Here is a 13,855-nt window from a genome sequence, read left to right as displayed (position 1 = left end):
GAACTTTTTGTCATGTCAGCAGGCAGTGGTATAACAGGGCATCATCTGCATCTGCCTGGCACAGGGCGGGAGAGATGCTGAAAGTTGCCTCGTCAAGAAAAGGCACTGGCGCATGGTCTTCCAGCCCCACCAGCCCCACCTGAGAGCAGCTCCCCAGCTCCACTCGCAGCCCTGTAACTAAAATCAATATCAAGCTGGGCAGCTGGTTGGAAACACATTTAGAAGTATAGATTCTGCTGGGCCAGTGTGGGGAAAAATCAGCATTGTAGGAAGGGTCATTGATTGGGAGGGCGGCAGCCAGTGCATCACCTTCTCATTTTGGCCAGTGCAATGCTTTGTCGGGGGTGAAAGGGACAAGAAATTACCCCTCTTGGTCCCAGGCACAGGTTGTACTATGGGGCTTATGCACGGGAAATAGATCCGCATCCATCCCTAGTATCTCTTGGTTTGGGCTTTTAGTTTAAATTCAGTAGAAATCAAGAGAGGGAGGATAGTCTGTTTTTAATTGGGACAAAAATATCTGTTTAATCTTGGAAAGGTTTGTGAACCTGAAAACTTGCCCGTTTTCCTGCCTGCATGGTAATGGACTTCCAACTATATTCTGTTGATCCAACAGATTTTTGTTTCCTCTCCCCACAAACTTTGCATCCTCCTGCAAATGCCAGCTCTCTGTGTCCCGCATCCCCAGGACCCAAAATGTTCTCTACTGCTCTCATCCTGGAGCACGCAGTGAAAATACAGCTGGATTGCTCCTTGTTCGAATCAGCCTGTTCTGCTGTTGTGTGCAGAAGCGGTGAATAGCAATGAGCCATGTGGGTCGCGTTAGCACTGCTTTTCTGTGCCCACAGCAAAGCAAGATTATCCAAAAGACAAGAGAAGGGACTCTGCTTGAAAAGGCTGTTTCACAAGTCTTGCTTCTCTGACAATAAAATCTGCACTTTTTCCTTTTGGGAAAGCAAAATTAAAGTCTTCCTTGAGACAGAGGTGCGATATGGAGTCATGACTCATCTCTGTATTTAGATACACATTGCCAAATGTATTTTAAGATCTAAATCTTGTTTTCCTCTGCTGCCCTAGTTTTCTGTCCCTTCGGTAGTACTACGGTGGTTAGCTCCCTGCTTCTGGTCCCACCTCAGGGGATGGCAGAGCAGAAAACAAGAGTGATCTTTGCTCCATCGTGGCTTCCCTTATTTTGAGGACTGTCCCCCACATCCCACAAGGCAATGTTTTAGTTTAAAGGCTTGTGGCAGGGAAATCACCTACTCATCCCCTAGCATGACTCCGAGTCCTGACAACCCGTTGCATGATAGGGGCAGGTGAGAACTTGGCCACAGCCATCCCAAGGGAAATGTGAAACCGCTGGAAAAGTTTGCAAGAGCGCTGTGGGTCTGAAGCAAGGGTAATAGAAGAGCTGGGTCAACATCTGTGTGTATTAACAGCTCAGCAGCGTGAAAAGGTGCCCAAGGTTAAGGGGCAGTGGCAGAACCAAATGAGCAACCTTCCTTGGCAAGGTGGAGGAAGCAAAGGCTGCAAGAGTCTCTAATCATGGCATCCGTGCTTTCTTTTACATTTATTCTTTGAAAAATACAGGCTGCCCTGTTGTTTTCTGTCCTTGCAGGGGACAGAACTGAATGATGACCGCACGCCCTCCAATGCCACTGTCATCACCACCTTCAACATCCTAGTCATTGACATCAATGACAACGCACCCGAGTTCAACAGCTCAGAGTACAGCGTGGCCATCCCGGAGCTGGCCCAGGTGGGCTTTGCCCTTCCCCTCTTCATCCAGGTGCAGGACAAAGATGAGGTAAGCTATCCCCTGCCACGGGCGCATCTGTCCATCCTTTGTAGGGTAGCATTGGTATGGTTTTGGGGGTGCAGGAAGGGATAAGTCTCCAATTGGCCTGTGATGAGGTGCATGGCTACGTGCTGATAGCCATTTTTTCAGCTCTTACTGCTGCCCTTGCTCCACTTGCTTGGTCCCCAGAGCACAGGCGTGGCGTGTGCTTTAGCGCAGTGAGGATTGCATGCCACTGAGAGCCAGAAAATGGGATTGTGCGGGATGCTCATTCTTGCCTGCTTCCAATGGCACTTTTTGGGCAGTCCTTTGCCAGTCTATTTTAGAAAGGGAGGAGGTTTTATGCTGGGCTCCCAGGGGACCTGCCAGGGAGGGAAGGAGAGGACCTGTGGGCTCTCTGCCCCGGTGGGGACAGGTACTCCTGCTGTCAGGGAGGAGGCAAGAGATACCCGCTAGCGTGGGGCTGGAGGAAATGTGATGGGGACTGGAATACCAGTTCATCACTGCAAACGAGCTGGGAGCGTTGGAGGCTTGTTCCTCCCTTGTGTTAAAGGAGCTCCTATTTGTTACGCACCGGTCTATGCCATGTAGGGATTGCAGCATGTTTTCCAGCCTTGGGCTTGAAGCCTTCAGTTACTCTGATCATTTGACTTGTGCAGTTCACGTTTGGCTGCTTCTGTGTGCTGGTACCCGCCAACCTCGCCACACTGTGTGGTGTCTGCTTCAAACAAGTGCTGACACCTCATGGTGAACTTTCCAAAGTCCCTCGGAAAGGCTCTGGCTACAGGCTCGTGCCATCCATGTTCCTCTTCAGGGTGAGTGAGATACAAGGGGAGAGAGTTTGTCAGAATAAATGGCATCATCAGGCTGTTTTCCTGATGCTTCAGGTAAACGATGTGATAGCACCGAGGAATACGAAATGGAACATCTCCCCTTGCCCCCCAAGATTGCAGTGGGTCAATTAAAATGTGCATCTTCTAAGATGCCTTTGCTGGCTGAAATGATGGATTTGCTTCTCCCCAGCCCTGGGTGACGTTCATTGAGTCTTCTAAAGGCACCCAGAAATCCCATTTTTTCATGTGAAGTGATTATGACACAGAACTAATAATCTACTTGTGACATGATGTCACCACCCGAGAGTTATGAGTTCAGCCTGAAGAGGTGCAGATGAGCTATTAAGCAGATAAAGAGATTGTTTTTTCTTGAAAATGTCAATTGCTAATAAAGAAGATATGGATATGACAGATGCTTAGGGTAGTTTCTGAATAGAGCCGCTGTTGTGCTTTCTGAGAGATGTCAGCAGATCTGTTCTTGAAGGGCATTGTAGCACTTCTGTTTGTGCCAGAAGGATGAAGGATCTGTCATTATTTCTGGTTAAAATCTGATTTTACTGGAGTGACTCCCATTCAAGAATTCACTTCTCAGCCTTGCTAATTTTAAAATGGGAGAATAAAAAATAGCCTTGGCTTCCCGATTGTGCCAGCAAAAAATAGACTTATTCTTTTGGTGTATTCCTTTAACTTCCTGAGATTTCCCCAAAAGAATTGGGTGAGATTTTTAAAACTGCTGAGAGATGACCTCTTCCGTTAAGGGAGACTGAAGGACTTTTACTGTATGTGTCTTTGGAGACCATCATATTAGCATGGATTGCTTTGACCGTAGCATTTTTTTCACTGATAAGAAACGCAGGAGAACTGATGGCTTGCAGTATCTGGAGGGAGGAAAGTTATAAGCAATTTGGGGGTATTTTTTCTGCATTATCCTGCAGTGGATCTTTCTTATTTCCCCTCATGGATGCTTGCAACCGGATTAACCATCAAGGTAGTACTCTGGGGGGAAAAAAATGGGGAGAGGATACCCAGGTAATGAAAAAGATGTATATGAGATAGAAGTGGGACTACGTCTGCAGCCAGGCTTGTTCTAGCACTGCTTCCCAGGCAGTATATTTACAGAAGTCCCAAGATCCCAAAACTTGCAGTGAAAAACTTACTGAAAGGGAAGATAGTTGCCAGGCTTTTACAAACCATCTGGATTTGAGGTAGCTGAGATGGCACCAGGTTCTCTTGGCTCTCTGTGGGTGGAGGGATGGGACGGTGAGGACCGAGGTCTTCAGGCAGGAATGTGACTGAGGACGTGGCTGACAGAAGCTATTTTCCCAGCACGGCCTTCATGCTGGAGATGGCAGGATTCATTTGTGTAAGGGGCAAAGGAAAACAAGAAGAGAATTATACGTGTCTCCAGGGAGAGCAGCTAAATAAATAAATGAGAGCAAACGGATAGAGACATGAAATCAAAGTTTGAGTCTTCAGGAAGATCATTTTGCTCAAGTTTTGTCTCCTGCCTCCCAACCTATGTCATTCAGTCCTGGGAGAGCCCCTTGGCAAGTTGAGTTCTTTCTTGAGCCAAGCTATCCAGCCTTGTTCTGGCCCCTCCAGCAAATTTTTATACTGTTCCTTCAGCCCTCATACTTGTTGAGGTCCTACTTGGATGGAGCAGCCCACGCCTGAATCTTGCCCCGCGCGGGGGTCCCATGGGGTTGGGTGGCTTGGGGGAACCTGCCTGCCATCACACCCTGGTTGTGTCTTTGTAGAGCTGGGGAAAGGCATGTCACATGGGTCTGGCCTTTAAAACACACTGTGTGGGCTGCCAAGGCTGTTAAACAAGAAGGTGTTTTGTAACCAGGCCCACGCGCCTTTTTAAATGGTGGGGTTTTGGTCTTCCTTTCTTCTGGTGTGTTTTACACAAACTTAAATGATTGCTTTTTGAAAAAGCTAGATTAAATGATTCAGCAAAGCACTTAAAAACATATTTACGCTGCATACAAGACCGCACTTGAAAGCATGTTCTCGAATTTACCTCTGTGTTTAAGTGCCTTTCTGGAGCTAGGCTGGCATTAATGTCTCAGACAAGGTACCTAAGCAGGGTGCCTCCAAGGAGAAACCTGTTCCTCTGAGTCTGTCCCTTGCAAACTCCCAGCTGCTGTCCCTCAAAAGTGGTCATGGTCTTGCTCCAAGAGGAGCTGGCTGGTGGTGTGAGGTAGGACAGGGAGCATCTCAGGAGGATGCACCTGGGTTGAGCTGAGATGACCCCAGATGTGGATTCGGCGTGCAGCCAAGAGATGTTCAAATGGATGTGCTGGCTTTTCTTTTTGCATTCTCTACGGCTTATCAAAAACTCTGCAACACAGGAGAAATAGGTGCACAGGCTTTACACAGGGTTTTGGACCCAGTCTTCTGTGAGCCAAGAAAAAAGCATTAATCTCTGTGTGGCTGAGTTTCTCTCTGCCGAATAAGCAGCAAACCACTTGAATACCTTTCCAAAGCTATTTGAGAGCTGATTATGAAAATCTGTGAAAGTTTCCCAGTGTTTAGACTGAGCCTGTACTGAAGTGGACACCATAGAAGATTGGTATGTGTATTGATACACACTCCCAGGCTGGGGTTGGGTTCTCTCACTCATGTTGCAATAGATAAGCAGGGATGAATAAATCCTGTGTAGAAGACAGAAGATTAAAGCCTTGAATTATCCACTTTTGCAGCAAGGTTTGTTTCTAGGTTGAGAGCAAGAGCCCTGAGCTGTGGAATAAGTTTGCGTTAATTCGGAGGGCTGGTTAGCTCAGGCTCATCTGCTCCAAGGCTGGCTGAGGTGGGGGACATGGATATTCTTTCTGGATAAGCTGGTATTTACAGCCGGGTGGCTTGATGCACTATTTTAAGGAGAAGGCAAGGGTTTGGCTGTGCAGGAAAAGCAGCAGGGCATCCTTCAGGGCATCCCCCATTTGAGCTTCCTGTCGCTGCCAGATCCGCAGAGGTGTATTAAGAGAAACAGCAGCATACTTTCCCGGGGCGTGCCAGAGAAGCCAGCTCTTCTGCCGTGGCTTTCACTTGATTTTCCTTGACGCGGTTGACTGAAGAGGAAGAAAAGGGCACAGGCTGTATAAAGTACAAGTATGATGGGCTGACATTTTAAAATAATTTTGAAACAATTCTCCAAAATAAGCATATTGATGAAGATAAATGGAGAATTAAAAAAAAAAAAAATCCAGCCATGGCAATAAACGGTATTTGTTGCATAAAACTACACCAGAGACTCTCATAGGGATATTGCATGTGCCCATGCGTGTGCAGGTGCAATGTATGAATCATCCATAGCGTATATATGCATATGACAGACACATGCACTATAAATATGATCTACACAGCAAGAAACTGTAAAGGGGAATTGACGGCACTCAAGTATTCTCTCCCAAAAGTGCCAGCTGCCAGTCGGGCTGAATTAGATTTCACAGGGGTTTTTGCAATACATGGAATTCACCAGCAAATTACCCTTAAAGAGGGAAAATCAATCATTTGGAGCAGAGATAAGCTGAAGGCGAGGCAGCCTCAGATTGATCCCGCCTGCACAGACGGGAATTCAGCAGATAACCTGGGGAGAGGGAGAAAACTCCTCCGGGAGGGGGGCAGTGGGCAAGGACTGCCACTTAGGACGGACAGAAAGATGGGAGAAACGGGCTGCGGTGTGGGGAGGAGGGTTGGAAAGGCTGGGCAACATTTTGCTCCAGGCGTCCTGCATCACCCGTGACCTTAGTGAGGTCCTTAGGGATGCAGGGGACAAGCGCCCATGGCCAGTGAGCCCTTGAACGGGTCATTGATGCTGTCCTGCTTGGGTGCTGGGTGAGCAACGGGTGCTGGGAGAAAGCAGTGGGTGCTGGGAGCCTGAGCTGGCTGGCTGGGCAGCGGGAGAGAGGCAGGCAACTCTGGAGGGGCTATTGAGAGCACTTGAGTTAAATGCCTTGAAGTAGGTGGAGAGAATAACCCTCTTTATGCCTTGTGTTTTCAAAGGAAGGATTAAGCATTATTTGTCTCTGACTAGCTAGAACCAGGCATAAGTTATCCAAGTCATACAAAGAGGCATTAATTGCTTTTAAAAAAAAAAACACCCTCTTTTTTTTTCTCTTCCTCCTCCACCACTCCTGGACTCTTAGTACTTTCCTTTCTTTGCAAACTTGCCAGAATGAGGGATATTAAACACTCCTTGGCTTTTTGTAGATAATAGCCCATGCCTAGAAAGTGTCTGGGAGGAAAGCTGGAGTTATGCTGGATTTTGTACTTCAGAAAGGCAGGGCTCTCCATTTCAGAAAAGCAAGCTGCAGCTGAGCTAGGGGAGAGGGAATCGAAGGGAGCACTGTACCAAGTCAGCATAAAGAGAAGAAAACTGAGGATCCCAGGCTGCTTTTCCCAAATGTAGCTCACTTTGTGCTGAAAAGGATTGCAAGCCACCAGTCTACCTTGGCACCTCAGTGATTTCAGAGTGTGGTGTGGTGGAGGAAGGGTTGTTTGCTTGTCTAGCAGTTTGGGTTATTTTTGTTTTACTGTAAGTTTTTGTGCAGCCATTGATAAGTGATGCTGGATGCTGGCTTTGACTGGTGGAAGGCTGAATAATTTCGGAAGCATTTCCATTTGCACTCCCCTGAGGAAGGGGCTGGGTGAGAGCAGGAGTGATGAAGCCAGTGGGTGAAAAAGCAGGGATAAAGCTTATGATCCATCCTTCATCAAACCTGGGACAGCTGATGTGGCTGCTCCTGCCCTCCTGATGTGAGAAGGGGTTCTGTGATTCATGGTAAACCCTGCACTGTGACCACGCCTTGCAGGTTGGGACAGCAGACTTTTGGCTGTGATTCATAGCAGATGCCTGAGCAGGTCCCACATGGTGCCTGGGACCTCTGGAGGGACACAGACACCCACCTCCTGCCACCTCACAGCCTCACGCCTGAGCTTCTGCCCTTACCTGCCAGCCCATGCTGTGTTAGCTGTGCCCAGGGACGGCCTCCCCTCTGCTCCGGCCCTCTGAAATATGAAGATGGGGACTGCACATGTGGGGCGGGCAAACTGGTCCATTACAAGTTGGTCAAACATGAAGCATTTGTGGTAGATCAGTCAGCGGTTGCTTTTTTGGAAGTCAGGTATTGGCATGAGGTTGCTGCTGGTGTTGTGGCAGCAGAGACACGATGAGACTCCTATTACACGCTCCAAGGAATATGTACGCAAAGAACAAAGTAATAATTATGCCCAACTGCAGCTATGATTGTCTTTTAGCTGAATCGACATGAAATTTCCATCAGTTGCGGCGCCAGCTACGGCTGGGAGGAGGTTTGATTGCCAGGAAGGAGGCAGCGGGCAGCAGCCTCGAGCCACGGCGAGTGCTGGCCCCATACGCTGGCACGGGATGAGATGAGCTGGGAAATGCGTGGCCGTGTCCCGGCTTTGTGCAATAGCGAACTTCCCTCCAAAGCCCATTTCTTTATGGCTCAATTTGTTTCAGATGGAGGGTGCATGCAGACTGGTTTATTATTGTAGGGTTGCTAAGCTTTGGCAGGCTGCTTTTTAATTTACGTCTCTGAAGGAAGGCAATGGACCAGTTTATTTTCAGTGGTGGGAAAAACCTCGAGCAGTACAGGCGCTGGTGGGTAAGGGGTTGGAGGGAGGAAACGAGCAGGTAAATTAGGTCGTGCACCGATAGCACGCCAGTGCATCCCATGCTTATCCTCAGCACTGAAAGAGCTAATGCTGCCGGAGCTGGCTCAGCTGTGATCCCATCACTGCACGCTAGGACCTTTGCAAGCCCAGGGAGATGGTGCTTGTTGTTCCTCTTCACGCACATGTTTCAGATCCGTTGTTTGCTGTGGGTGGCAGGAGCAGGTAGGAAGGGGTGAGGAAAATGTAAGCAGCTCCCCGTGGCTTCCTCCAGAGTGGGGGTACTAACTGTGAGCCAGGCTGAGCCAGCCCCTTCTGCTGGGCAGCTGATAACAATTTCAATATTCAGATTTGCTTTCAGCCATCCGCAGGGGGCTCACAGGCTCCGGGAACCAGGAGCAAGGAAAGCAGCATGGGGGCAGAAACAAAAAAATAAATAGCCGAATAAATACATAAATGGCAACTCACAGCAGCCCTCCTGAGAGGCAGATGTATTCCCCTTCTCCAGACCTCACATGGGGAGACTAAGGCACTCGAGGGGCTGCTAATTAGGGATGGTGGGTATCTAGAGACTGATCTCCTTCCCCAGCTGGAGAGGAATTAATCCACCCAGCTCTCTTCCTGCAAATACTTGGGTTTCTTTTGATGTTTCAACTTCTATCTCATGCTTCCAACAAACTCACTCCTCTCTAGCTTCCAAGAAAATCACTCACAACTCACCTCCACGAAAGGCACTTTCGTGTACTGCACGGAGGGCACCAGGCCCTGGGAGAGACACCAAGGGCTCGGCAGCAGAGCTGGGCAGAAAATCCTCAATGAAATGGCTTTTTGTCACTGATGGAAAATGGTCATTTGTTATAAATTGACATCTTAAGGATAGGATACAAAATAACAGCTTGGGAAGTGATGCTTCCTCCTGCCACTGTCTGTATCCTCTGATCCCTCCCTCCCAGGCTGTGTGGGCGAGCATCCTGAGCACCCTCACTAGTACCAGGGTTGACACTTGCCCTGTTTGCCAGCAAAGCAGCTTTTGGAAGGAGCTGCATCTGCCCTGAGATGGGTCCCTTTTGCTCCATCTGTAGGGATGCTCGCTCCCTGTTGTCCACCAGTTGAGCGTTGCTGGGTTCCTGGGATGGTGGGTGCCCTCGAGGCTTGCTCATGTGGCTCCGTGGCTGCCCGTGGGGTTTGCTCCTGCCTTTTATGCTTCATTCTCCACAACGTGGCTCTGCTGGAGATGCTCAGCTTGCCCCCTGCTCCGCCAGCTGCCGGTGGGGTGCGGGGAGGAGGAGGGCAAGCAGGGATTCTGCTCGTGTCACCAGCTCTCGGCAGTCACGCTTAGCCAGCTTTTGCTATTAGTGCCCCTTCGTGCATTTAATTGGTCCCTTTTTCTGATAGGAGGGAGGTCATTTGGGGAAAATGGGAAATTCAGCTCTAGCAGCTTCTGAGTTGCTTTTCATGTGCTCTGCTGGGCCGTGCTTTGGGAAGGGGTGCCGTGCCCGGAGCGAGGGTCCTGAAATGCTGCTGTCAGTATGTCAGTGGTCCTGCTGCTTCGCTGGCTAGGTCTCGGGAGATGAGGAGTTTTCCAGTTCCCATTCTGAGCTGTCTTACTGGAAAGAGCTCTCTGCTTGGGAGAGGCACCCATGCTGTGCGCCCCAGCTCGAGGCGATGAAATCCCAGCGCATGATGCCCTGTGCAGTGTATGGATCTCAAAACAGTAAAAGGGATTTTTCCACCAGCCGTGTCGTGTGCAGGTTTATCGCAGGGATGCATTCCTTTCCAGTGCACATAGACTTTGTATAAACTGGGTGCACATGAAAAGAATATTTATAGAAATCATATGCATTTTTACACCCAGTAGGTGTAATAAAATACAACAAAGAGTTCTTAAGGTTGGTGCCAAGCCCTATGACTCAGTTAACCAAACCCAAGCAGAGAAACAGTCTCCTGTGTCTCTGGTAATTGCATTTTTACACGTCTGAAGGTGAAGGGCTGTGCCCAAGCTGCTGTTGCTGGCAGGTTTTCGTCCCATGCACAAGTGTTGCAGTCAGGCCGGTGCTTCTGCCCCAGGCTAGCCCTGGGTGCCTGCAGCCTTACCTCGTGGCTGCGCCAGGGCCTTCCTCCTTTGTCACTGTCCACCTTCCTCTCTCCCTTCCCAGGGACCCAACAGTGTTTTCGAGGTTTACCTGGTGGGCAACAACTCCAACCACTTCATCATCTCGCCGACATCCATCCAGGGGAAGGCAGACATCCGCGTCCGTGTGGCAGTGCCGCTGGACTTTGAGACCATTCCTCGCTACGAATTCTCGGTAGGGCTGCACCCCTGTGCTCTATGGGATGTCCATGTTTTTAGGAGTGACCTAAGAGTGACCGTTAACCAGGCTTCTCTCTTCCTCTCACTAATCCACACTATGAAGCTCTGGAGCATTACAAAATGGACAAAAAATTGAACTAATAATAAAGAAAAGGAGGAGGTGAGGAAGAGATTTTCTCTGCACCTTCTCTCCCTTTCCAGCATCCAAAGGCTCAGCTGCAAGAGCTTAAGCAAAGCATGTTCCCCTTGCTGTGTCACAGGGCCCTAAAAGCTTTATAGAGCATAAAGCTTTGTTTTAAGTGCACCTATCAGGCACCAAAGCTCTTACCAGCCTCCTGCTCCAGCTTTGTCCCACTCTGCCTGAGCTGTAAATTTGCAAGGAAGGCAAAGCAGGCTCATACCATGCGGGCAGTGTTAACCCTGGCAGAGGGACTTTCATACACTGGTGGAGAAAGATGAACAAAATCCTTCCTACCCTTGCTCCAGGCTGCATAGATGTGGCAGGTCCTGGTTTCCCAGTTTGCCAGGCAGAGGCTGGAGCTGTTTGGGGCAGGTGGTGCAGGGTGTTTGGCTCACTCGAGGGCTGAGGTCAGCCAGAGCTGGGGGAGAAGGAAGGGGCTTTTTTTTTTTTTTTTTTGAGCATCCATGCTTTGATGATTAGCACTGAGCTGGCTCATCTGGTAAGGGAGGTCAGGAGAGCATCGTTTTCTCAATTAAAGAAGAATGGATAACTGTCCTAAGCTTCGCAAAGTGCCTCCAATCCTCCCCTTTGCTTCCTGTCTCTGCCCAGCTCTTTGCAAACGAGAGCGTTCCTGACCATGTTGGCTTTGCCCGTGTGAAGATTAACCTCATCAACGAGAATGACAACCGCCCCATTTTCAGCAAGGCCCTGTACAATGTCAGCCTCTTCGAGAATGCCACCGTGGGCACCACCGTCCTCCAGGTCCACGTGAGTAGGAGCATCCTGCCTCTCTTTGCCAAGTCCTTGGCTCAGCAGTGCTTGTCACCAAGGGATGGGTTGGGGAGCCTGGTAAGGGAGCAGTGGGAGAGGATGCCACTGGGGTGTAGCCCTCCCGTGGGCTTTTGGAGCAGATGCCTTGGCATCTCTGAGAGACGTGTGTGTGCTTCCCACCACACCTGGAGCTAAAGGAGAGTCCTGCACTGACAGGTCTCATCCGCAGACAATGGCTTGTGCTACAGATACCAATCCCAATGGTCAGGGTCTTGTCTCTACCTCCTCCTCACCGCATGGGCTCCACCAAGTTATTTCAGCTGTGTACATGACTTGTGTCCCATCACATATTTCTTGCCTCTCTCTTACATTAATTCTTACGGGAAAAGATGCTCTGGTGCCTAATGAACTTGGTCACTTCATCAGTGAGAATGAATGCCCAACATTTATCTTTAAGTCTGGGTTTTCTCAATGCCCGATTTCAAAGCACCATCTTCCTCGACATAATTGAAGTCAATTGATCCAATTAAAAGATGAAGCATGGAAAAAGAGGGGGAATGACTGTATTTAGCAGAGCTTGGTATTAAATGGCTGGCAGCAGAACAGTGGTGCAGCAGACAGGTGGTGATGATAGTGGAGCATTTCCGTAGGGCTCGTCCATCCCACCTGGGCTGGTGGGAGCACTGAAAATCCCTGGCGAGAAGACACGTTTCCCAGGGCATGAGGGTGATGTCAGCTGATGTCACTGCCAGTGTGGGGCACAGCAAGAGCCAGAACAAAACCCTGCACTGAAAAACGATCAAAATAGGAAGCAAAGCTCCTCTGGGACAGGAAATATCAAAGGAGGGAGCATCAAAACTCCTGGCAGGCTTTGGGTGCATTACTACTGCTATTGTTAGTCGTAGATGAATTTGCTGCCCTCCCAGCCTCTCCCTTGCCCCCCCTCTTCAGGGGCTGTGTCCCGGGTCACCCATCCGCGCAGGCATGTCGATGCAGAGAATAAAAGCCCTGACAAAGGGGTTGGGTGTATGCGCCTGTGTGTAAGTGTGTTTACTCTACAAACAGATGGTGTGAAACTGTATAGAGCCCCTGAGCTGTTCCCATCTGACAGTTATTAATATTTCAAGCAGATGTTTAGCTAGTCAGGCCATCAGACACTAAACAATGAGATTGTTACTGCGTCTTCTCTTTCCCCAACTTCCAGCTATGCCAGCATTTCGGAGCAAACGCAAAATGCCAGGAGTTGAATCTTCTATGATAAATCAGAATGGATGCAATTAGCACTGAAATCCAGATTGCCCTCCCAGCTGATCCCAAACTTTTAACAACCCTCATAAAGTACCAGCTCCTCCTGCTGCTGCCGCTCACCTTTGAGATGCAGCCCTCTGCTCGCTTCCACGGCACTGCCCGTCTGCACTGTGCCTCTCCAAATGTCCCATGTGCCACAGACATAAAGTCTGCTTTCCTTGCTGATAAGTTCCTCCTTTTCTTTTTTCCTTTCTTTTCCACTTGCCTGGGAGTGCTTCACTAGTATTCACCTGTAGAGGCTAGGGATGGGTTCTTGCAGAAATACTGGCCAGCCGCATGTAGTGGCCACTGAATGATGTCCTCGTGAAAAGGGACTTTTGTTGGCTCCCCCTGCTCAGTGCTGCAAAATGCCCTTTTGTGCAAATAAGTGCAGGTTTTGCAAGTGGCTGGAAAGCTGACACACTGAAACTGAGTTCCCCTGCTCAGTGGCAGCGTGGAGCACCCTCAAGTGGCTCTGTCCCGCAGCAAAGATGCCACCACCCATTAGAGTTGTGTTTCCAAGAGAAGCTGGAAGGCTGTGCATTTGGAGGAGCGATGGTTTTCAAAGGTGCTAAGGGCAAATCAGGAGGTTTATGAGATTGGGACGAACAGGGGAATGCATGGGCTGGGCAAGCAGTCACTGCAGGGTCGCCAGTTGCTTCCCACCAGCCGTTGCTGGAGATGGCCAAGTACAGCTGGCAGGGCAGAGCCATGCCTACAGCTCCTTCCCGGCAGGGAGGTGAGCAGGTAAAACCACAGGGGCCAAGGCAATGGAAGATTGCTGACCTTCTGCCCAGCCTAACATCCTGGGGAAGGAGGAGAAGAAGACTTTGGGCTGGTTGCCCATCTTCCAGCAACTCTTCCCTCCTTGCCCTCCTTGGCTGTGCGTGGTCGGTGGGTGTAGACGAGGGGAAGTGACCCTGGAATAACAATGAGCCTGCCCTGCCGAGCAAGCGCACTCCTCACTGCCGCCCTTTTCCCGCTGCCCTCTGCTTGGCCAGCTGAAAATGGAAAGGAAAAAAAAAAAAGAGCAA

General features: G+C 49.5%; 1 protein-coding gene across 7 annotated transcripts in view; it reads left to right on the top strand.

The window, feature by feature from the left end:
- CDH23 (cadherin related 23) overlaps positions 1 to 13,855 on the top strand; it is a 213,765-nt gene that overhangs the window by 119,923 nt on the left and 79,987 nt on the right. For 5 of the 7 annotated variants that reach the window (XM_075423157.1, XM_075423154.1, XM_075423153.1 and 2 more), the window contains exons 11-13: positions 1,619 to 1,807; positions 10,428 to 10,577; positions 11,373 to 11,531. In XM_075423157.1, coding sequence (XP_075279272.1) covers positions 1,619 to 1,807; positions 10,428 to 10,577; positions 11,373 to 11,531 — 498 coding nt within the window. Of the gene's footprint in view, positions 1 to 1,618; positions 1,808 to 10,427; positions 10,578 to 11,372; positions 11,532 to 13,855 lie in introns of those variants that run through there. The other 2 variants (XM_075423156.1, XM_075423158.1) reach the window with 2 other exon arrangements.

Source organism: Opisthocomus hoazin, chromosome 6 (genome assembly GCF_030867145.1).
Source record: "Opisthocomus hoazin isolate bOpiHoa1 chromosome 6, bOpiHoa1.hap1, whole genome shotgun sequence".
In the NCBI taxonomy this organism is placed as follows: Eukaryota; Metazoa; Chordata; class Aves; order Opisthocomiformes; family Opisthocomidae; genus Opisthocomus; species Opisthocomus hoazin.
The sequence above is the reverse complement of the archived record's forward strand: the minus strand, read 5'-3'. Positions and strand labels throughout refer to the sequence as shown.